Source organism: Ovis aries, chromosome 6, assembly GCF_016772045.2.
Source record: "Ovis aries strain OAR_USU_Benz2616 breed Rambouillet chromosome 6, ARS-UI_Ramb_v3.0, whole genome shotgun sequence".
In the NCBI taxonomy this organism is placed as follows: Eukaryota; Metazoa; Chordata; class Mammalia; order Artiodactyla; family Bovidae; genus Ovis; species Ovis aries.
Window position 1 is genome coordinate 67,979,465 of NC_056059.1, and position 26,096 is coordinate 68,005,560.

A 26,096-nucleotide genomic window follows, 5' to 3' on the forward strand; every position below is an offset into this window, starting at 1 on the left:
CAGTGCAACTATAGGTAACTTTTAGATGAGAAGAGAGGCCAGTTGCTAAGTGGAAGACCGTCATGGCAGACAAGGGAGAAAAGGCACAAACGAGTCAGGGATCATGGAGGGGCCTGAAAGTCAGTGCACGAGTTTGCACTTTCTTTGGCTGGGAGAAGAAATTCCTCTACCATGTAACTAAGAAATGCAAATACTGATGACTAAATTTGTCACAAGATCTACATTCAGCACGAGATCAACCTTGATGGGGCTTCCCAGGTGGAGCTAGTGGTAAAAATATGCCTCACAATGCAGGAGACATAAGAGATTTGGGTTCAATCCCTGGCTCAGGAAGATTCCCTGGAGGAGTGCATGACAACCCACTCTAGTATTCTTGCCTGGAGAACCCCATGCACAGAAGAGTCTGGCAGGCTATGGTCCATGGGGTCACAAAGAGTCGGACACAACTAAAGTGACTTGGCATGCATGTAACCTTGATGAACGCCAAGCCCAAGTCTGTTCATTGTATCATGCTTCTGGTCCTTAGCTCCTTCTATTTCTCTACTGACTTCAGCCCTAGGATCTAGGATCCAGCTAAACTAAGAGATCACAGAAAGCAAATCTGGCTTTCAGAAAGCACAACTTTCAGAGGAAACTTCTTTCCCACATTGACTAAATAAATCTTTATGAAAGGTACAAATTAAAGTGATTTTACCTTTAATTAATGCATTTATTTCACATATTCAAAGTTATTAAACTTTTATTTTAAACAAAATAAAAAATAAGAAAAATGTATTTTTATCTGTGGGTTTCAGATATTCAGATTTCAATATTTTTTCACATACATTGTAAAAACAAAGGCAAAGTACACATGATTACACAATTCAAATATTTTTATAGTGGTTATGTCAAAAAAGACTATCAAATCAATTAACTTTTTATATCTTACACTTGCTTTTTCATGTCATATTAGGTATTCTATTCCATTTTATACAACAAAAACAAAACTCCCTGTCCAAACGTGTCATATGCAAAATATGATTTCTTTTTCTTTTAGGTGACTTGATTTTTTCTTTTCCCGAAACATTACAGCATGCATGGCTGGAAATACATGGATCATCTTTGAATGCTGTATAAGTTTTTAAAGAATACAAACTATGGAAAACATACTGTCACATCAGTACAGGCACTTATACATATACTTGTACTGATCATGAATAGTAAAAATGTGTATAACATGATAGCTGAAACTAAATTACATATTTATATCTTCACTATCTATGTCACTGAGATGGTAAGCTCAGGAATGCAGTACCTAGAACAATACCACCCAACAGTAGACATTCTAACACTTATTGCATGAATGAAAGTGAAAGAGAAAGTCATGTCCAACTCTTTACAACCCCATGGACTGTAGTCCATGGAATTTTCCAGGCCAGAGTACTGGAGTGGGGAGCCTTTCCCTTCTCCAGGGGATCCTCCCAACCCAGGGATCAAATCTAGGTCTCTCACATTTCAGACGGACTCTTTACCAGCTGAGCCACCAGGGAAGCCCAGGAATACTGGAGTGGGTAGCCTATCCCTTCTCCAGCAGATCTTCTCGACCCAGGAATTGAACCAGGGTCTCCTGCTTTGCAGGCACATTCTTTACCAACTGAGCTATCAGGGAAGCCCGTTGAATGAACAAACATAAATAATTCATTATCCTGAAAATCATTTGCATTTGACAGTTCAGATCACCCCCACTGCTCAACAATCACTGCGCAATTATTACATGCTGAAATGCAGGCTTGAGGGCTAGGAAGAGAATTTCTTTAAAAGTGGAGGTACATTCTAACATGTATACTATCATGTGAATTGAATCGCCAGTCTATGTCTGACGCAGGATGCAGCATGCTTGGGGCTGGTGCATGGGGATGACCCAGAGAGATGTTATGGGGAGGGAGGTGGGAGGGGGGTTCATGTTTGGGAATGCATGTAAGAATTAAAGATTTTAAAATTAAAAATAAATTAAAAAAAAAAAAGAAAAAAAAAATAAAAGTGGAGGTAAAAAGGAATTGAAGTAGGTAAATGACAGGCAGACTACAGTGACAGCTAAAACCCATATTTAACACAGTTTCTATTCAGCTCCATTTTACTAACATGATTTCATGTCTTAGATGGCAAATGAAGGTAGAAAGAATAGGGAGAGACAGGTACAGGACATGCAATCCTCAGGCAATTGAAAGGCATAAAATTAAATTACAGGAATTGTGTTTCTGTGAGAATTTTAGATATAACATCCTAAATTAGGTAACTGAAACATGAAAGCAAATCAGTGTAAAATAAGAAATACAGACTTTGCAGAGCTTACCTGCTTTAGAACTTCAACTAAAACTAGACAAAAAATGAAATCTACTGCTAAGTCTCTCCTTTCAAGAAGATAGTCTCTTTCACGTTGCTGTTCATCCCTGAAACAAGAATCTCAAATTAGGACTACATTATGAAAAGAGCTCTTGGTTAGTATTTCATGTTATTTACTGAATTCCTAGTACATATGGTGTTTCATGGCAAGCGTTAAGTTTTCGTAATCACCCAACATATATATTGCATTTCTTGTGTTCTCGTTTTGTACATTAAGAACTTACATGCAAATCTCACTACTACATCTGTCAGAAATTAAACCTAATCTAAAAGAATGAGAGGGACTTTCTGGTGGTTCAGTGGTTAGGACTCCGTGCTTCCCGTGCAGGGGGGATGGGTTCAATTCCTGGTCAGGGAACTAGGACCCTACATGCCAAGTGGCACAGCCGAAAAAATGAATACAATTTATACCCTACTGTTGTGTGAAAATTGTATGAATCTTAATTATGTTGAATAGGTTCACAGAGCTTTTCAGGCCTACGATATCCTTCTACTTCTCTATATATTCATTCTGTTAATTTTTAGAGTTTGATATTGAAACTCCAACTAAAAATCTTATCTACTTCAAAAAATTATTGTAATATATAATGGAACGATATGTAACCTTGTTCTGTATTTTCCAAGTCTCCTGTAAGTGTGTTATCATATGTTCATAATTTTAAAAAAATAAAAATTAAACATACAAATGGAAAATTTTTAGTAAATAAAACCGTATTTTAAAATAAATAAAAAATAAAAGAATAAGAGGAAGAAAAATATGAAAATACAGTGCCAGGTCATTTTTTCACAAATCTAAGTTGGAAAATCACAAGTGGCTTCTGCTGAAGTCCAATTCTAACCACAGGCCATCATCTGAAAACAAACATGTTTTACTTAAATCCCTGATCTCCCTGGGAAATTTGAAGAACAGAAAAGACAAGTTCAAGGATTTAACTCCAAGAAGAGTCTCAAGTGTAAGAACATAAGGTCTGAGCAGTCTTCCAATATCACAATTGTTTCCCTTCACAAACCATATGAACAAGACTTTCTTTGAATATTTTTTAACTTTGTCGATGACTGGTAAAGCTCCTCTCTGCACCACAGAGATGGCTTTCTGGAAACGCATTTTGGCAAGACTAGCTCCAGCAGTGACTCCTGTAGGGCAGCACCTACTTTAACCGCTACCTTCACTTGATTCACAGTTTAAGTGTGAGCATCTTTTCCCTCTGTTACCTGTTCAACAAAAGTAACCAAACAATAACAATCATCAGCTGATAACACTATAGCCTCTTCATTGGAAGTGCTTCAACCCCAGACAGAAAAGTAAAAAAATGTGCCACTTACCCCTTAGATTTTGTGCTAGACCGAGGCCTATATTCATACGATTCATCTTCAGTTCCGTTCTGGCGTTTGTACCAGTCAAACAAGGTGCGGAGTAAGGAAGGGAGACAGTGCTCTGCTACTGAGCTCATAGAGCTTATCAACTGAAAACACAAGATGTTGCCAAAGATAAAATACATCAAAGTGCCACGCTTCTAACTCTACTTGCAATCACTTAGAAATGAGCAATATTTCTGGAATAAATTAACACGAAACATAGTAATTCAAGAGCAACAAATGTGTTTCAAAATAAAAATAAGGGCTGGGAGTCTAGCCAAGTAATAAAGTATAGCGAGTTACATTTCACTGACTATTAAAATTTACCCAAATCCTTGCAGTTTCGTTAAGTGGCTTTCCACCCTTTACCTGCCTCCATATGCTACTCGTGTGAAAACATGACTGTCAGTAACGTCCCTGATTATATTCAGGACACCTCTGGGTGAACTGTTACACAACATGAAACAATCACACCTACTTCCTTTTCCTGGCCAGCTCCTCTCTACTCATGTGAATGAAATGTTCTAAAACGTTACCACTAGAAGGGATAAAGAGATGCAGAGACGACCATATCAGTTAGAACTATGGGAAAAGCTCCACTTGCCTCTGTGCTGCTATGACACGGAACAGAGAATTATAATTACACAATTTGTGATACTCACAAATAAACATATTAGAAATGTGTTATATACCTGCTTTTCAAGCTCAAAATATATAAATGGACAGCATAAAAATAAATGGAGTGGGCCAGATGCCTGCCACTCAATTTGAGGCATCCCTTAAACTATCTGAACTGTAGGTTAGCTTTATCAGATTCATTTCATGAATGAACCCAGCTTGCCTGTAGTGGTGGTAAGAGGTACACCAGCTACCATTAGTCATCCCTAAGGTCACTCTTCATCTTGAGGATCCAGAGAAAAAACATACTCTCTTCATAGGAAACTGTATCTGATTCAATCCATTGTTCATAAAATTAGTATTTTAAAATCAGCGTACAGTGAAACATGCTTCCCTTCGTTTGACTTAACTAAAAAAACTGCAGGCTGCAGGGATACTCAACGTCTCACTCAGTTCCACAACTGTAGGAAGTGTCAGTTAATGAAGATAAATGGCTACCTCTAGGAATTAAACATTTATTTTTTCTAATATTTTATATTTTTCATGTAACAAAGAATGAAACAGGTTGCTTGTGCATTCTTCTCTCTTTTTAATCTGCCTTCCTTTAATCACGCATTTATGATTTATAAATTATCATAACCTGACAGGTGAATAGTTTCTAATCTAGAAAATTAAAATAAAAACAAGATTTTAATTTTATTTAAGCATTTTGAAATTTTATATTTCATTAACAATGAATACTATCAATCAAAGGAAATCTCTTAATATTTGAGAAGGAACAATAAAACATCATCTGTTACTGTAAATATACAAAAGCAGTTTATTTCACAAATAGCTTTTATTGTAAAAAGAATCAAGCTATTGGGCATGATAATTTAGTTTTATTAATCATTTACATAAGAAATGAAAATTTCCTTAAAATATGGCTTAATAAGTTTCAAATTCTGATCATTCATTCATCATTAGTTAAATAGATTCAAGATGTGAATAATTTAAAATACTTTAGATTATCTTTAAATATTAGTAATACATTAATAATAACTAGTACTTAGTTTCTTCTGTAATGGCATTAAGATTTGAAAAGGGCTGTATGAAGTGATCTTATTATTACCATAACAAAGCCTTCTTATTTATAGCTTCCTCTTAGACCAGCAGCTATTTACTAAGTGTATGCATCAGAATCACCTAGGGAGCTATTGTAAAATACAGGTGCCAGAGCACCACTCTTGGTCAGCAGAACTGGAGCAGGATCCAGAAACACAGTATTTTGGTACGCCTCCACCAAGTAATTCTAACCAGTCATCTCTATCTAATCAAGCAGACTAACACGAGCATTAACTTCTATTTCCTAGATACCTAATTATGGGAAAAGTAGCTCAGGAATACTAGGTGGCAACAGAAAGCTGATCTCGGTTATTGAGTTTTGCAGACAATCAGTATATAATGAAATAATTATTGAGCAAACATAATTATGATAAAAATAACACTTGATCAAATATTCAATATTAGCAAGAGGAAAGAACTGACATTAGAAAAATACCACTAAATTTTAGATATTAGTATTCTTTATAAAGATTTCTGGTTTGGGGATTATTTTGGGGTGGGGGGGTGGCCATTGTATATTTTCTTTTTAAGCTTCTTTGGCGGTCTAACACAGGCACTCCCCTTGATCTTTGCACAAGCACAGCTACAAGTGTGAGTACAGGGTGTAGTCAATGCCTCCTAGGACAACCCACAACTACTGCAGAGGGGGCTGCAGACACATGCTGCAGCCCTCCATTCATCAGACAGACAAGTATAGGCAACATTCTCGACAGCTCTCAGAATGGAATGAACCCCCAGTGCTCAGAGCAGTGATCTCTATCAATTCCTCCTTTTCCCTGCATCACTCTCTCAAGTCTCCTCCCTAGAATCTCTTTCTAGAACCCAGTCCTTGTCTCTGGCTCTGCCTTTAGAAGGGGGTGGAAAGGGAGAAAACCAGGCTAGATGCTTCAATATAAAGGTTCTGAAGCCCCAACAGGAAAAACAGTAAATAGTAAATGTTAAGAGGTCAAATATGTAAAATTATATACAAGGAAAGATTGAGAGATATAATTGGAAACCTTCTGAAAATTTTCAAAGGGCACAGTAAAGAGAGTACCAATGAAAAGCAAAGTTTTAAAATATTTAATAAACAGATATCAATAAAGTTTACAGCTCATAACTCATTCTATTTGTTTTGTTAAAAAACAAACTACCAAGGAATTCCATGGCAGTCCAGTGGTTAGCATGCCATGCTTCCAACGCTGGTAACCTGGGTTTCGTGCTTGGTCAAGTATCTTTGTGTGTGTGTATAAAATATATGTATATATTTATATAAAACAGACTATCAGCTCCAGACAGAATCTAGTATATAACCATATATAGGGCCACTAAACAAAATATAAAATACTGGGTGTATATTTGGATCAGACTGTTAGGATAAACATTTTCTTTTCAGGAAAAAAAATACTGGCATACCTGGTCAAACTGAAGATCTTCACCCCTCTGAAGAGATCTAGATAATGGCTTCTCCTGTAATTGAAAAAAAAAGTATATGCAAAATATTAGAAATTTTACATAAACAGTTGAGATTTGTAAGTTGGTTTTGCTTTCTTTGTAATTAATTAGTTTTAAGGAAAGGTGCTGATGTGCTAATACAAACAAAATTTAATTAATTTAGAAGAGCATACACAGCGTGACCCTTTCTGTCAGCCTTACTATCTACTTTTCTTGCTTCCTATTCCACATAGAATTATTTAACTTACTGAATGTGAGAGGTGTCTCAGATTATGTTCAAATCTATTACAACTGATTCTTTTATTGAGATTCTTTAGGATGATTTTCTAAACTTTCTACATTAGGCTTTCTTATTGAATTTTTACCTGAAATATGTATCATAAAAAACCAATGCCATTCTTCAACTGGAATTTAGAAATTTAGAGAGAATTTAGAATTTTTAGAATTTTAGATTTCAGTTCAGTTCAGTCGCTCAGTCGTGTCCAACTCTTTGCGACCCCATGAATCACAGTACGCCAGGCCTCCCTGTCCATCACCAACTCCCGGAGTTTTAAATTTAGAATTTCAGAACTTAGAGAAAAACTGAAATTAAGAAATTTGTATATTCTGAAGCTATCTATCTTAGAGCCTCAATTTCCTTCTCTCATTTATGACTCACCTTCATGAAAATAAACTCACAAACATATTTGTCACTGAAAAATTCCTAATCTAACTATCAGAGAATCATGTTTCTAGCTAATTTAATTGGAGTAGGTAAAATACTTGAATTTTATGTTGCTTGACTTTCTTTTTCTAAAATTAATTTATTTTTATTGAAGGATAATTGCTTTATAGAATTTTGCTGTTTTCTGTCAAACCTCAGCATGAATCAGCCATAGGTATACATATATCCCCGCCCTTCTGAAACTCCCTCCTGGTCCCACCCCTCTAGGTTGATACAGAGCCCCTGTTTGAGTTTCCTGAGCCATACAGAAAATTCCCGTTGGCTATCTATTTTACATATGGTAATGTAAGTTTCCATGTTACTCTTTCCATACATCTCACCCCCTTTTCCCCTCTCCCCATGTCCATAAGTCTGTTCTCTCTGTTTCTCCACTGTTGCCCTGTAAATAAATTCTTCAGTACCATTTTTCTAGATTTCATATATATTTGTTAGAATACAGTATTTATCTTTCTCTTTCAGACCTCACTTCACTCTGTATAATAGGTTCTAGGTTCATCCACCTCATTAGAACTGACTCAAGTGTGTTCCTTTCATGGCTGAGTAATATTCCATTGTGTATATACACCACAACTTCTTTATCTATTCATCCGTTGATGGACATCTAGGTTGCTTCCGTGTTCTAGTTATTGCAAATAGTGCTCCAGTGAACAATGGGATACGTGTGTCTCTTTCAATTTTGGTTTTATGCCACTTGACTTCATTAATAGGCAAAAGATTTTTGGTATGTCCTTGGCACTAGAGTCCTTAAACGCTAAGCACACTTTGGTAATTATCTTGCAGACAAGTCTTCTCTCTCTAAAACCAACTACTATACACGATAAAGGAGAAGGCAATGGCACCCTACTCCAGTACTCTTGCCTGGAAAATCCCATGGATGGAGGAGCCTGGTAGGCTGCAGTCCATGGGGTCGCTGGGAGTCAGATACGACTGAGCAACTTCACTTTCACTTTTCACTTTCATGCACTGGAGAAGGAAATGGCAACCCACTCCAGTGTTCTTGCCTGGAAAATCCTAGGGACAGGGGAGCCTGGTGGGCTGCCGTCTACGGGATCGCACAGAGTTGGACATGACTGAAGCAACTTAGCAGCAGCAGCATGCATGATAAACATGCAACATGATAATGATACTGTCCAATAATATGTATGCCCAATTAACTAGCTCCAAGTCTCACAGCAAGTTCAAGAGAACACTGCTTCTGTAAGTATCTGAAAAGTTTGAAAATTACTGAGCTATCCTAATGTGAACTGTGTATTTGAAACCTGGGCTAGGGGTGGTGTAGAAGAGAGAATAAGCTGTTTCTTCCCAACTTACTTGACTTACTTGATCCCCCTCACTTGATCCCTCTTTTACTGTAATACTAAATTGAAAGGTTTTCAGTAATATTTTGAGGAACGCTGATCTACATAGTTCATTACCCCATAGGGTATTTATAAAATAAAGTAATGACCAAGAAGACTAAAAGAGAGCAATTAACTTTTCCAGAAACATTCACACTGTTTTCTTATACTCAACATTTTTCATTTTTCAATAAACTCATACTTTCTCAAAGATTTCTGAACATTTGATACCCTCACAGAGTTTTCCCTAAAACAAAAATGAGACTTAGCTGTTTTTTTACCTAATAAGAACTCAGAAATGATGTTTGAATGCGAAATACTCATGTCACTATCAGCTAAAAAACATTAATTTCTTGGACTCCAAAATCACTGCAGATGGTGACTGCAGCCTTGAAATTAAAAGACGCTTGCTCCTTGGAAGAAAAGTTATGACCAACCTAGACAGCATATTAAAAAGCAGAGACATTACTTTGCTGACAAAGGTCCATCTAGTCAAACCTATGGTTTTTCCAGCAGTCATTTGTGGATGTGAGAGCTGGACTATAAAGAAAGCTGAGTGCCGAAGAATTGATGCTTTTGAACTGTGGTGTTGGAGAAGATTCTTCAGAATCCCTTGGACTGCAAGGAGAGCCAACCAGTCCATCCAAAAGGAAATCAGTCCTGAATATTAATTGGAAGGACTGATGCTGAAGCTGAAACTCCAATACTTTGGCCACCTGATGCGAAGCATTGACTCGTTGGAAAAGACCCTGATGCTGGGAAACATTGAAGGCAGGAGGAGAAGGGGACGACAGAGGATGAGATGGTTGGATGGCATCACTGACTCAATGGACATGAGTTTGAGTAAACTCCAGGAGTTGGTGATGGACAGGGAGGCCTGGCGTGCTGCAGTCCATGGGGTCGCAAAAAGTCAGATACGACTGAGTGACTGAACTGAACTAAAGCGTACTGCACCAAATACAGATTACTAATCAAGGACTTTGTATTAACCTCTCAGTTTGATTATAATATGGTTGAGGACAGCCTAATCATTGCTCAAGCAGATGTACTTTCAATATGAGACTTTGAAAAGATAAACTATTTAAAAACATGCTTATAGTATCTGCAACCAATTAACATGACAACTAAAAAGAATACAAGTTATTCTCCCATCCAAGTACTAACTGGGCCCAATCCTGCTTAGCTTCTGAGATCAGATGAGATCCGGGTGCGTTCAGAGTGCTATGGCCATCCATATTATTCTCTATATTCACATATAGATGAATGCAAAGACTTACGTATAAGAATATTTACTGTACTATCTTTTTCTGCTGTTGTCTTCCTGGTAGCTCAAACAGTAAAGAGGCTGCCTGCAACACAGGAGACCTGGGTTCAATCCCTGGGTCAGGAAGATCCTCTGGAGAAGGGAATCGCAATCCACTCCAGTATTCCTACCTGGAGAATTCCATGGAGAGAGGAGCCTGGTGGGCTACAGTCCATGGCATCTCAAAGAGTGGGACAGGACTGAGCAACTAACACTACACTATCTTTTTTTGCAGTGACCTCAAATTGGGGTAAGTCCCAAACAGCTTATCCATAGAGAGTGGTATAAGAAAATTTATAGTACTTTCTCTAAGTGAAGTAGTATTCAACTGTTAGAAAGAATGAGACAAATACATATGGGCTGACAACAGAACAATCTCTGATTTTTTTAAATAAAAATAGGTACAGAAAAAATATATGTATATAAAATCTCATGGCTGTGTTTTTTTTTTCTTTTTTACAGGTGGAAAGTGCTACAGAGATTGATAAATAAAAGACATGAAAAATAGTAAACTAACACTATAGACAGTGATTACCTTGATAAAAAATGAAAGGATCACTATTGTTATTACATAACCTTTAAAACTATTTTCACTTTTTATAATGTCATTATTTTAAAATAATAGAATATATTAATAATGAATCTAAAGTTCACAATCCCTTATACTGTAATTTGACCCTTTAACTAGTATTTGTGTGCAGAGTACCAGCAGCAACATGTAGCTTCCAGGAAAAGCAAGAGGGCTTACTCAAAAAATTTTGACAGTGTAACAATGATACTGAAATATTTCAATAATCTGCAACTAAGCATGGCCTTCTGTCCTACTAAACAATCCCTATCATTGTAGATTAAAAAGTCCAATGACAGAGCAAGGAAAATACACATTATCTTAGACTTTAGGATGGGAAGCTGCAATGGAGGTGGGGACTTCCTAATGACCACTGAGAACATGACATTTGAGTCACAATCAGAGGGAAGGGACTGAGCTTGCCATGCAAAGTGAGGAAAAGATAATCCAGTCAGTACCTTGGAACTCCCCAAAGGCTCAGGAATTGGAGGACTTCAGTACTATGAAAGTGTGGATGAAGGGGACGTTAAAATAAGAATGTTGAGGGATTTCCCTGGTGGTCCAGTGGTTAAGAATCCATCTTGCAACCCAGGGACACAGGTTCAATCCCTGGTAGAGGATCTGAGATCCCACATGTCACGGGGCAGCTAAACCCATGTGCCACAACTAGAGAAAAAGCCTGTGTGCCACAATGGAGACTCAGAGCAGCCAAAAAAATTTAAAAAATAAGAGGGCTGGTACTGTATTGATCTGTTTTATAGGCTTTTTATTAAAAAGAGAAAACTAAAAAAAAAAAAAAAAAAGAGGTTGGTGGAATGTTTCGGAAAAGTTTAAACCCTACCTCTCACTCCCTTCACCCACTCTTACTTAGCAAGTTGGCCGTCTCTCCATCCTTCGCATAGAGGAATTGCCCTTCTTAGCAAAGAGCAAAACAGAGATGTCAGCTGGGAGATTCTACACTTGAAGACAGGGTATCATCCTGAAGACAGGGCGCTTAAGTGAAAAAGTATATGCTAAATATTAAAAAAAAAAAAAAAAAAAAAACACCACACAGTTATCTTCTGCCTCTATATCCCCTGAATGTTAGTAGCCAAGCCTAAACCTTCTCATTTGGGCTACTGAAGCACCCCTCTCAGGAGATTCTGACTAGCTCCCAGCTAAAGAGCTGACATTGATGGTTCAGATGACTACACACTAAAGACCACAGTCAAAAAGGCCCCTCCATGAAGGTGGGGCTTCCAATCAGCTGTTCAGTGCCTCAATCATAATAAATAATATATACCATGTAACAATAAACATGTGAGGAGAAGGGGGGGAAGCTAACAGAAAAATGCAAGACCAGAAACTCTTTAAAATACAAAGATATTTAATACTATCAAAAAACAGTGGATAGTGCACAGTTGTAAAAATGCTGGTCCTAAACTAAATACATACAGTCTATATTAGCAGGTGATTGGGGAAAAGCCCTTTTCCCCATCTGCTGTATAGGTCACTGGCAATCTAATAACAGTGACAAATAAGCACAAATGTGCTTGGATCAATTACCCAGGATTGATCTACCTCTTTTTAGGAATAAAGAAACCTAAGGTATTGGATTATATAGCTTACAAGCTGAAATTTTAATCAATGGTTGCCCTTCCTTTTCGAATCTTCCAAGATAAAAATGAAATCATGGCTGAAGTCAAACTCAGCTAACCTCTGAATCTTTCAGCTTCCTTAATTTCCTTTTATTATGAGTTCTAATATGAGAATGAAAAGGCCAGTTCTCTCATTTTAGTGGTTGATTAAATTCTTTTTCACAGAATTCTTTCACGTGGGTGCTTCTAACTTTCCATGTAACCTACTGTCCATCTGACCATGAGACACCTTAGGCTCCTTGTATGTAACAATGTGTTGATACTATTTTCTTTAGAACAGAATGAGAGTTTCATTCGAGAACTTAAGAGAGTCATCTTGAACAGCAGTTTATTACTGGAAAGGATACAAAATACATTTCAAAACAAATGGATCATAATAAACGCATCTGAGGTATAATAAAAACATTGTGACAATTTTAGATTAAATGTATTTTCATTTATCTAATTGTGATGCTGGGTAGATGATACACCATCTACTTAGACTTGGACATAAATGAAACAGAGCTGGCAGAGATCTGATTTAGACAGGAAGAAATTACGCTGGTACATAGGATGTGGTGGTACAAATGGTAAAGAACCGGCCTGCCAGTGCAGGAGATATAAGAGACACAGGTTCAGTCCCTGGGTTGGGAAGATTCCCTGGAGGAGGAAATGGCAACCCACTCCAGTATTCTTGCCTAGAGAATTCCATCTACAGAGGAGCCTGGCGGGCTACAGTCCATGGGGTTGCACAGAGTTGGACATAACTGAAGCAACTTAGCACGCACACATAGGAGTGTTGGTGGTAAAATCTATAAAATATGACGGGGATTTTCTCAGCCAGTGTTTGTCCTGAGCAGCCAGAGTCTACAACATTTGTGTATTTTCCTGGGGTGTCAGAAGGAGAAGGAAGGAATGTCTCTTCTCTCTTAAGTGTGATGATGGGGTAGAAACACCTATTTTTTAATGGAATCCTGAGCACTACTCACTATAACTCAATAACCTCAATTGAAATTACATAGTGGGTGTTTCTGAAATGAACTGTTAAGTGAACGAATAAAATACAGTCAGCATCAGTCTATTCTGAAAGAAATATTAGAAGCTCTATCTAACACAATGATACTATGCTTTGTGAGAAGGAAAATAAGGGTGCAGGCCACAGCAGTGTTCTCAAGAATAAGTTCAATTTATATGACAAACTTTTACTAAGAGCCTACCACCAAGGACAGTGCTGCAGGTACAAGAGGAGAGAGAGACCTGGTATCAAGTAGCTTACATCAGTAAAGATAAATATGTAAACAATAAACCATAATATGACAATGTCAGAATCTAGGAGTGTGAACAAAATTACTATAGTAAAACACAGATTCATTTAGCTTAAGCAAGGATCACTATGTTAGAAGGAACATGTGGGAAGCTGCAAGGATGAGTAGAGGTTTAAAAACAGAGGAGTTAAAAGCATTTTAGATCAAGAGAAAAATAAAAACAAACACATCAGAACAACAGAATATACAGAGGATACTTTTAAGCCAATACTTTTGTCACAGCGTACATCAGGATAGGAGAATCAAGAAACATTATCCCAGCTATAACAAAGCTTTGAAGAGGCTGAAATGACTCCCCCAAGAACTTGAATTTAATACATGGGAATGAAAAGGAAGCAAGAATTCTAAAGCAATAAGGTGATAATCCTGCTATCTGGGCTCTAGATGAGGGACAGCTTGGTGAGAACAAGGAAAATGGAACGGTGATGGACTACTGCTTGATTGGCTAGAAGGCTAATGCAATGGTCTAACACGACAGAATCTGACCCTGAGTTAGGTCAGTAATACTACATTGGTAGAAAAAGGAAAGTGCAAGATATAAAACTGCCGTGTTATAGACTCGTTCAAAGTAGGTAATTTCACTCACATTCTTTTAATTATGCTACTCTCGAGACTTTCATATTTCAAAACTGAAATTCCTTTAAAAATATAAGACATTTTAGAGCTGACAGGACCATACTACATCATGCTTTTTATAAAACATTTTATAAAATAGGAAAAGAGCTTTTAAAATGTGCTGTGTATGCTGCAAACTGGTGAAGCCAAGTGATGGGTCTAGAGGGGTCACTATACTATAATCTCTACTTTTCTATAAGTTTGTGTTGAGATATATGAGTAAATAAAGGTTTAATATATTTCAAGTATACAAAGTGATAAATACATATATACTCTGAAAGGATTCCCACTATCAAGTTAATTAAAACATCCATCACCTCACATATTCACTTTTTATTTCTTTCTTTTTTGTTTTTAGTGAGAACACAACTTTTTTTTTTTTTGCTCTTTATTATTTATTTATTTTTTACTTTACACTACTGCATTGGTTTTGCCATACATTGGCATGAGTCTGCCACGGATGTACATAGCAACTTTCAGTTAAACAATATAGTATTATCAACTATAATCATCATGCTCCATAAGCCTTTTTTAAATGTATCTTTCAAAAGTGGTTTCCTTTCTGACTATATGCTATTTAAGTAGGCCAGTAAAGCAATCTAACATGTAATTCACAGACCATGGATGAAGAAAATAACATTTTATAGAGTAAGTACCTTTCTAATTAAACCTTATAAGCACTATTTCATATCTATAAACTCTCATAATCCAAATTTTAAAAACAGAATTTTATATTATATACATGTATATATATTATATAAATATATATATACATGTATATATATATATACATTGGCATAAATATTGATGGACAGGGAGGCCAGGCGTGCTGTGATTAATGAGATCGCAAAGAGTCGGACGCGACTGAGTGACTGAACTGAACTGAACGCAGAAAGCAATCATGGAATGACTAAACTGAATATATTAATGATGAGATGTACAGTTCTGAAATATACATTTTAGTTAGTGATCTTTTATGTACTATTATTTCTTAAACCTCAAATACATGATTTCACAGACGCTTTCCTCAGAGTAGTGTCCTCTATTTAAAGATCAGAAAGAAACTCGATGCTTCCAGGCACCCCACCCACAGACCATCACAGTATGAGCAGTAAGTCCTACTTAACTAAGAAAATTAAGAACATGTATTTCCTTCTTCTTCCCTCCTTTCTTAAGTCATCTTTATTCTCTTCCCTTCCTTTCTTCCTTCCTTCTGAGAAAGGACAGCAGGTTGCATTAAGCCTAACTCTTTGCTCTGCTGCTTATTGGCTTTGGGTCTCAGACAAGTAACAGACCCTCTGGGTCTCAAAACAGTGGTGAACATCTATCTCTAATTCAGTTATGTAAGGAATAAATACATTTCAGCTCTTACATCCTCTACTTCCATCTTCATTATCACCACCCAACTTGTAATCTACCAACATGCTCTTGATTCGTCACATATCCGTTCCTTTCAAATCCCAAGAGTTACTTTCTAAAGTTACTTCACCCTGCAGAAACGGTTCTCAGGCTATTTAATTTCCAAGTCCAATAACCTGTTCCCCAGAGTTCACTGTACTCCGCGTCTATTATTTGACAATAATAATGCCATTCTATAGTTTCTTTCCCGTATTGGCTTCGATCATCACCCTCATGTGGATGATGCCAAAATCTATGTTTCCTGCAAATTCCCCAAAGGAATTTCCAGCTGCCAAATAATTCCACATGGTCTAGACTGCTAGTAGTTCAAGCTTAACATACACAAACATCTTAATCATCCTTACTATCCCAATAAAACTCTTGTTTTCTTTACCGAAGTACACACACTACCATCTTTTCGAACACTTCAAAAAATCTTTAACCCTTCATGTTCACTCAAACACCTATTCCATTTTAATTGTGCATCGAATTCTACTGATTCTGCTTTTGTTATCTATCTCACTTTTTTTCCACTGCTAATGCCCTAATTCAAGACTCTTTTCATTTCAGCCTGGATTTATACAACAGCTAAATAGTCTCTGCCTTTCATCTATTCTCCTTGTTGTCCAACCACTGTATATCTATCATTAAACAGTCATCACAATTCTTTAGAATCCAACCCAAACCCTTGTTCTTGTTTTCTTTCCTTCCTTCTTCCTCACCATAAGTAGAGCTCCTCATGCTTTTAAGTATCCTCAGGTACTGTAAATTCAAAGCTGTTTACTTGTTCTAAGTTTGGCTATTGTCATATCACCAACTCACCGAATATTTTAGATTTTCTTTCATTTTCTCTTATGTTTTATCTGTCTCAATAATTCCCCTTGGTGAAATCATTTTTGTTCTTTTGTTACCTGCAGTAACGCATCTAAGTGTATTCTAGAGTCATTACAGCTTTTTAGATGAACACTAATTATCACCTATCCCTTAATTTTTCTTAAAGACATTATTTTTTAGAGTAGTTTTAGGTTCACAGTGAAACTGAGCAGAAGAACGGATTTACTGTATTCCCCTGTGCCCACACATGCACAGCCCCTACCATTATCAACATGTGCACTAGAGGGGCGTTTCATAACTGATACATCCTAATGACGCAAACTCTATAGACTGCACTATGGCTCACAACAGGTGGGTCTGGATAACCCTATGACGATGTGTATCACCATTACAGTATCATACAGGACATATTCACTACCCTAAAAATCCTGTGTCTGCCTATTCATCCCACCTCTACCCCTGCCCAACCTCTGGCAACCACTGATCTTTTACTGTCTCCATAGCTTTGTCTTTTCCAGAATGTCATATAGCTGGAATTATACAGTATATACCCCTTCAGATTGGCTTCCTTTAATATTTTTCAACTATGTTATTTTCTTTGGAAAATCTATAATATAATGGTTAAGGCAAGAAAATATTTCAGGTTTATAGGTCAGCTCTACTCACCAAGGGTTCAGCCATTACAACTTCAATTTTCTTTTCAGCTTGAACAGCAAATTCTGCAAAGAGGCTCTTGATGACATATTCACCAGGCTTGACATCTGGGTCAATTGTAATGCTTGACATGATGATATTCTTTTTCCCCAAAGTGGAATGAGAGTTGGAAGAAGTGCAGTACTTATTCACTTTGCTGACTGGTGCTGAAGCTAAAAGAAAAGAAACAAAAGAACTCTACTTTAATAATCAACTCAATTAGGCCAACCATAACCACCTGGTTTAATATGCATCCTGCCCCGACACCCCAACCAGATCTCCCAATCTGTATTACCAGACTCTATTTTTTCTATTACACTTGTTGCCTTCTAACATACTGCCCAACATAACTGTAACTTCATTATATATCATGTTTATTATGTACTATTTATTATGTGCTATTTTTCTCCTCACCTTGATGTTGTGAATTCTATATGTTCAGAGAATCTCTTTTGTCTTTTTTGTTCACTGATGAATCCCAAGTGCTTAGAACAATGCCTGGTACATACTGGGGATACAACACATATGTAGTGGATGAATGAATGAATTCTAAACAAAGTTGTATGCAACGAAGGAAATATGTGTGAATAAATAAAATGCAAATTGTGTTAAGTTAAAATACACTATTTTGGAGAGAATGCTCTGGAAACACATTTGAAAAAGCGAACTACATTTGAACTCACATCTAAATTTTGAAAAAGAAGAAGCAACGCAAAGTACCAGGAACAGAAATTACAAAGTTGAGTTGAATGTTTGAAAAACAAAAGAAGGACCAGTATGGCTGAAGCTCAAGGGATGGAGCAGGGGTGGAAGCCAATGTGAGATGAAGTTAGAAGCATTAGTCAGAGACCAAAGTTTTAGAGCTCTATAAGGAAAATGGATATTACTCTAAATGCAATTAAAATTCAGTGCAAAGTGATGACTTGGAGAGGAAGAGGATCTGGCTTCTCTTTAAAAGATTCCTGGCTCCTCTGGAGAATGAATTAGATGAAGGCAAACGTAGAATCGGGGGAGCCACTACAAAAAATCCGGGTGAGATGATCACAGCTTGGGCTAAGAGGATGATGATGGCACAGAACAGAAGGGTCTGTCAGATGTTAGTGGACTTGCTACTGACAGGAGGGCAAGCAATTAACGATGACTCATAGGACTTTTCTTTGAATCATTCAAAAGAGAGATCAAGATGACATTGTGCCTGGCAAACAGTACCTCGAACCAAGTGTGACATTAAGAAGAGCAGCTGTTCTGTTTTCCTGATGCCTGGGCAGCCTACCTGGCTTTTATCTAGTTTCTCCAGTTGCCTTGATCTTCCCACCTGCTGCATCAAACAGACCTTCCCATTCTCTAACTTCAGCTTGTGACAACCCCTTTGGCCTAGAAAATCCATGGAGAAACCTGTAAGAAATGTACTTCTCTACCTTGACCTGATCTCCAGAGACTGCGCTTTCAATACGCTGTCCTAGAAATTACTCCCTCCTTGAAACAGGAAGCAGAACACAATTTTTCAAACACTTTCTGTTCATGTGTGTGTTACATAATCATAGGACAATAAATTTAATCTAAAGAAATACATTCCCAACTCATAAGAAATTGTTCTGTCAACTAAAAAAACAAAAAAACCTACTCTACCAAACATAACATATGTCAAGATATCTGAAGTGACCGTGGTAACTCCAAAAGAAAATTCTAGAAAGTAATATAAAATCAGGGGAGGGCAGTCACTTCAGAAAAAAATCATTTGCAAATTTAAAAAATAAATATTTTTGAAAGACTGAACTTATAAATGCCAAAGAATGGCTTACTTTCACGTCCTATCCATTATCTACATTTACTTATTTTTGCATAGTACAGAATACTGTCCTCCAATGGTAAGATTACGAATTAGTCGTGCATGATGCTTATATTTTCAAAATAATAATAATCTAAAGACTATTCTAAACAGTTAATATTGCATATAAAATAAATATCTTTGTATCACATAAAATTAAAATATATATTGTATTCTAGAACTAAAATCATATAAAAGAGTTCAAAATAAAATTCACAGTCCTTTGAACACAGTGTATGCTATTTATTTTAAACAATGACGTGTTTACTCTGTTTCACGATCCAACACTGCATATTATAAAGGAGAGAATGTGTTAACAAATGTCACCATGGGGAAAGAAGATCTTAAATTTAAACATTTTATTTTGGATCATTAAGAATATTTTATATTTTATATCCACATTATGTTGGATAGCTGTAGAGAATCATAAAATAGTCAAAAAGGCTACTCAGTTTCTAGAATTTTAATCTACATTTTAGGAATAAAAATGAGGGTAAAACATTTTAAATTTTTTGACTTATGGTAGTAGATGCAAAATATATCTTTTCCTGTAATTAAGATTCATAAGGTCATATGCGAGTTACAAAGTTTCTTTGGCTTTAACTTTATAATAAATGTTTTAAATAAGAAGTCTATAATAGATCTTGGCACTTGAACTATAGACTTTGATGAGGTATAACTTTAATGGATTTTAACTTTTAAAGTCTTCTCAAAAAGAAAAACTTTAATTAAAATGATCACTCAAATAACTCATCATTACTGTCTTCTACTTCCTAAAAAGCATAAACATAAGTTAACCATAAATAAATATCCCTAGGTATCATAATCGAATTTTCAAGACATTTGCCAATACAACCAGAAGTTTTAGGGAAACTTGTATCTATCTTCCAAATAAAGGTCTATCTTCCAAATATCTGTATTATATTCTAACATCAAAATACTTCAACTTGAAAGAAAAATCAAATTTTTAGTGTTTAAGAGTTAATCAGTTTTACCTCAAAATGAAATCAGTTAGAAAAAGACCCACACCCGAACTGAAACCTGGACAAAAAAGATGAAACAAGCTACAAAAGATAAAACAAGCCAATAACCATGAAAACAATATTTAACTTCATTGATATTTTTAAAATAAATAAAAATTAGATAACTTTTTTTATGTACCAAAATGGTTTCCCCCAATTGTATATTTCACTATAATGTTCAGCTTGGCTAAGATATGTGAATTTTTCTCATATTCTGCTAATAGTTAAGAAAAAGGGATAGTCACTCTAAGCAGGGTTAAGAAGGTTAGTTACTACATAACTAGATTAACCTGATGTCACCAGACTGCTTGAGTCAAATATTTTATGAAGCTAAATAGTACTATTTCTCTATATGCTATTAAAGTTTTTTGAAAATTTTCCATATGTCTACTAGAGAAGGAATGATGCTGAAGCTGAAACTCCAGTACTTTGGCCACCTCATGCGAAGAGTTGACTCACTGGAAAAGACTCTGATGCTGGGAGGGATTGGGGGCAGGAGGAGAAGGGGAGGACAGAGGATGAGATGGCTGGATGGCATCACGGACTTGATGGACGTGAATCTGAGTGAACTCTGGGAGTTGGTGATGGACAGGGAGGCCTGGCGTGCTGCAGTTCATGGGGTCACAAAGAGTCGGGCACAACTGAGTGACTGAACTGAACTGAACTGAACTAGAGAATAATGATGTAACTGTTAAGAGTGTAATTCTTAACACAATTCAGGCATTGAATTATAAGTTGTAAAAACCCAATGTCATATTAAACATCCTTGGAATATAAATCTATTAAACTCTGATAATAAAAAAAGACCTGAGTGATTAACATATAAAATAAGATAAGATATAAAAATTAAAAGCTAGCCTGTGTAGTCTTTCTCATAGATATGTGTGAAAGTCGCTCAGTTGTGTCTGACTCTGCGACTCCATGGATATACAGTCCATGGAATTCTCCAGGCCAGAATACTGGAGAGGGTAGCCTTTTCCTTCTCCATTCTCATAGATAAGGTGCAAATAAAATGTAAATATGGCACTTTGAAAAGTATTTATTTATTTGTATGATTGTGCTGGGTCTTTGTTGCTGTGTGCAGGCTTTCTCTAGTTGCAATGCAAGGGTTTCTCATTGCAGTGGCTTTTCATTGCAGAGCAGGGGCTCTAGGAGCTCAGGCTTCAGTAGCTGTGGTATATGGGCTTAGTTGCTCCAAGGAATGTGGAATCTTCCACGGGACAAGGATCGATCCCATATCTCCTGAATTGGCAGGAAGATTTTCAACCTACTGGACCACCAGGGAAGTTTGGTATTTTTAGACAGTGAGCTCTGTATAACATTGTACTTAGCATGTTTCATTAAAAAAAAAAAAAAATTACCTTCTTCATGCTCATGAGTCTCCTATTCCCTTATAGGATAAATTTAAATTCAATGAAGGAGAACAGACATGTGAGAAGAGACACAAAAACCCTAAGTTGAATCGCGTTTGATTTCATTACTTTATAGCAGTGGTTCTTGTTGTTTTCTGCCTCTGTTATATTCTTACATGCAACACTCTATACAATGCTGCTGCTGCTAAGTCACTTCAATTGTGTCCAACTCTGTGCGACCCCACAGATGGCAGCCCACCAGGGGTCCCCTGTCCCTGGGATTCTCCAGGCAAGAACACTGGAGTGGGTTGCCATTTCCTTTTCCAATGCAGGAAAGTGAAGTCGCTCAGGCATGTCCGACTCTTCGAGACCCCATGGACTGCAGCCTACCAGGCTCCTCTGTCCCTGGGATTCTCCAGGCAAGAGTACTGGAGTGGGGTGCCATTCTCTTCCCCGACTCCATACAATAACTCCGTCTAAATTCAGTGACTCTCAGTGATTGAGCTGCCCTAAAAAAGATGAGTAGGGGTGAGTAGATGTAGTTTTAAAAGACCCCAGTGGAGTCCATGAAAACTGCATGCAGCACCCTCACGCCCAAGGCCAGGTCTTTAGATATAAAAATTACTACTCTTTGGTCATAATCTTATACATACATATTTATGTAGAGATTTATATAATACAGAAAAGTAACAAAATACCACACAATTTCTTATTATAATAATTATTTACTTATATTGTTAATAATAAACACATCGATGATGACCTAAGAAGGAAAAGGTATAAGGTAAATGGCCTTTGAATAAGACCAAAAGTCAAAAATATCTATTTTAAAAGACAAAAGCAAAACTCTTAGTTTAAAAAGCAAGCCTCTCCCAGCAAGATATTTTGTGGCTATCAACAAACTGACTGAAATTTACATGAAGAGGCAAATAACTCAGAATAGCCAACACAATACTGAAGAAGAACAAAGTTGGAGGACTGACACTACTCAACTTTAAGACTTACTTTAATGCTACAGTGAACAAGACAGTGTGCTACTAATGAAAAATACATGACGACATCAGTGGGACAGAAAGAGAGCCTAGAATAGACTCACACAAACAGAGTCAACTGAAACTAATCTCTGACAAAGGAGCAAATTCAATCAGTGGAAAACAGAATTTTCAACAAAAGGTATTGGAATAACCAGACATTTGCATACTACAAAAATAAATAGATCTAGACACAGAACCTACATCTTTTACAAAAACTAACTCAAAATGGATCACAGATCTAAATGTGAAATGCAAAACAATAAAATTCCCAGACTCTAAGGAGAAAACCTAACGGTTCTTGGGTTTGGTGATGACTTTACAGATCCAACAGTAAAAGCAAGACCCATGAAAGAAAAATTGATAAACTGAAGCTTTATTAAAATAACTTCAGCTCTGCAAAAGATATTGGTAACAGAACGAAAATACACAGGCTGGGAGAAAACCTTTGCAAAACATGTATTTGGCATCTAAAATATATAACAATTCTTAAAATGCAATAAGAAGATAAACTATCCAGTTTTAAAACAGACAAAACATCTGAACAGACTGCACACCAAAGAAGACATACAGATGACAAGTAAGCATATGAAAAGATGCTCCACACCATACATCTTCAGAGTAATGCAAATTAAGACAATGATGAGGTACCACTCTGGATGAAAAATGTCACCTGCTCATCAGTGAACAAAGCAAGTTGTAGTTACGAAGCCATCAGCCACTGCAGACACCCTCACGTGTGCACTCTGAGGAGAGTCAGGATGGAGAAAAACAGCATACTGCCCCTAGGTAATTAAGGTCCATATCAAAGGAATGGTTTCAGTGAGCCCAGACGCTTCCATCTTCCCATACATAGAAAACTGCTAAGTTCACTAACTTCAGATGTCTGCTTTTCTTTAACTAACAGTAAACTTTTGATGTTCTGATTACCTGGCTTTTTGTTGTAAAAACTCTAATATATATCCTGACTCCTCCTTTACCTCTTAGAAGCAGTCCTTCAAAGCTATCTGAGAATCTGCCTCCCAGGCCTAAGTCCTCAGCAAGTCTGCCAAATAAAACACAATTCTCAGTTTTTAGGCTGCACTTTTTTTCTTTTTTCAGCCAACAGCACTACACACCTATCTTAGTGATCAAAATCCACAACAGTGACAACAACAAATGGTGGTGAGCCTGTGGGACAATAGGAACTCTCTGTCATCACTGGTAAGAATATAAAAGGGAAGACAGTTTGAAGGATTCTCACAAAATTATATTCTTATCAGAGAACACAGCAACTGTGCTCTTTTGTATTTACCCAAAGGAGTTGAAAATATACATACACAAAAACCTGCATGCAGATGGTTGTAGTTGCTTTATTCGTAACTGTCAAAACTTGGAAGCAACCAAGATGTCCTTCAGTAGCTGAATGAATAAGCAAACTGTGGTACATCTAGACAATGGAATATTGTTTAGTGCGAAAATGAAATGAATTACATCGCCATGAAAAGATGTGGAGGAAACTTAAATACATGTTACTAAGTGAAAGAGGCCAATCTGAAAAGGCTATATTCCAATTGTATGATTTAAACTACTTGACATTCTAGAAAAGGCAAGACTATGGAGACAACTTAGATGAGTGACTGCCAGGGGTTGGAGGGAGGGCAGGATAAATAGGTGGAACACAGAGGATTTTTAGGGGCATGGTACTAGTCTATATGATATTGCAATGCTGGACACATGTCATTATACATTGTCAAAGCCCATATAAAGCAAAACACCAAGACTGAAGCTGTTAACTATGGGCTTTAGGTGATTATGATGTGTCCCTGTAGGTCCATCAATTTTAACAAATGTATCACATTAATGTAAAGTGTCAACAGGAGGGAAAATGGGCAGAGCAGGGAGGGCAGGAGAAAGAGGTACATGGGAACTCTCTGTACTTTCTGCTCAAATTTCTATAAACTTGAAACTGCTCTTTATAAAAAAGTCTATTAATTTTTCAGAAAAGAAAGAAAGGCCTATTCTATTCCTGTCAGCTAGAACCAAAGGTGCCTGGGAAGAGCCACAATAAACAACAGCCCAAGCCAAAGCTTAAAACAAAAATGTATTTGGATTGAGCTAAGAGGAAAAAAGGAGCAAAACAGTTTTTAAGTCAATTAAACTAAAACATCAAAAACACAAATCAGGTTACATGGTAGACAAACTGAACATAGAGACAAAGGTAGCAAAATCAGTATTAGGGAATAAATGAAAATTTCAACTTTTGGGGAGACCAGTTGGATTCGTGTATCTTTCTACCAATTATCCAAAGCAAAACTGTACATTTGAAAGCAATTATTTCTGAAGAGGAAAAAAGAAAATATAAATAATGTGCATGTTGAACATGTTAAGAGATAAATTATGAAAATATCATATGATGGCTTCAGGGCACAAACACAATTTGCTACATAAGGCAAGGAGAGTGAAAGTGTTAGTCACTCAGTCGTGTCCAACTCTTTGTGACCCCATGAACTGTAAGCCGTCAGGCTCCTCTGCCCATGGAATTTTCCAGGCAAGAATACTGGAGTGGGTTGCCATTTCCTTCTCCAGGGGATCTTCCCAACCCAGGGATCGAACCTCAGTCTCCTATACTGCAGGCAGATTCTTTACCATCGGGGCCACAAGGGAAATCAACTTAGCCAAAGGCAAGGAACGTATACCTCAAAATTCCTTCATAAATGAAAGAACCTCACACCAGACACCATTCGCTGATGATTTTGGAGACATTATTTAATATTTATTAAGACATTTTGCTTAGTATCTTATTTTATGCTAACAAACCAAATCCTATTTCAAGTGATAAGCTGGTAAATGGCCCTCTTAAAAAAAAAAAAGTCCTGATTTGTAGCATTTGCTAATTTCCATTGTTTAATCACTCCCATTTATGGATGATTTCAAGCCATCAATAATTTATCAACCAGCTGGTAAAATTCCTGGAAGGAACTAGACCCAAAACATCACATCAAGTTATTGTTCACATACAACAAGGAAACTGCCTTCTAATTAAAGTCGATTGTTCCATGTGGATGGAATGTGAACTTCAGTCCTCAGTTTAAGAACTTTCAGATCAGTGGTTTTATGTCCTCTAAAACTGCCAGATTTTGATATATCCATTTTTCCTCCTTAAAAGTCTGTATTATTAATGTACTATTTGCTTAGAATAACTATCCCAAGTCAAATATTGTTGCATCTTCAAATTCATTTACATAAAATAGGCTAAAAAAGAAAAAGTATTCCCATTTTGATCAGACATATATTTACCACTATTTACTTTTAACTCTCTTTTAGTCTCATTTACTCCATTTAAATCTGTCCAACTGGAACTTATTTGAGGTGTTACACAATAAAGATTTTAAAGTTTTCCCTTAACATTTAATTGGTTCTTCTCAGTATCTTTACTAAAATTTTGTCCCTAATTTTCACTATCATAAACTAAATTCATACTCAAATATGCTTTCCATTTTGCTCATCAACAATCAGTTTTGTATCAGTACCATTCTTTTCATTATTGTAGCTTTATAATAGGTTTTATTATCTG

At 36.6% G+C, this 26,096-nt stretch overlaps 1 protein-coding gene across 16 annotated transcripts in view; it reads right to left on the reverse strand.

The window, feature by feature from the left end:
• The window catches only part of FRYL (FRY like transcription coactivator), a 259,369-nt gene that overhangs the window by 122,212 nt on the left and 111,061 nt on the right, over positions 1 to 26,096 (reverse strand). For 15 of the 16 annotated variants that reach the window (XM_060417094.1, XM_015096494.3, XM_060417093.1 and 12 more), the window contains 4 exons: positions 17,281 to 17,480; positions 6,856 to 6,909; positions 3,706 to 3,845; positions 2,333 to 2,429 (listed from right to left, as the gene is read on the reverse strand). In XM_060417094.1, the coding sequence (XP_060273077.1) occupies positions 2,333 to 2,429; positions 3,706 to 3,845; positions 6,856 to 6,909; positions 17,281 to 17,400 (411 nt within the window). In that variant the 5' untranslated portion in view covers positions 17,401 to 17,480. Of the gene's footprint in view, positions 1 to 2,332; positions 2,430 to 3,705; positions 3,846 to 6,855; positions 6,910 to 17,280; positions 17,481 to 17,721; positions 17,816 to 26,096 lie in introns of all 16 variants that reach the window. The other variant, XM_060417092.1, reaches the window with a different exon arrangement.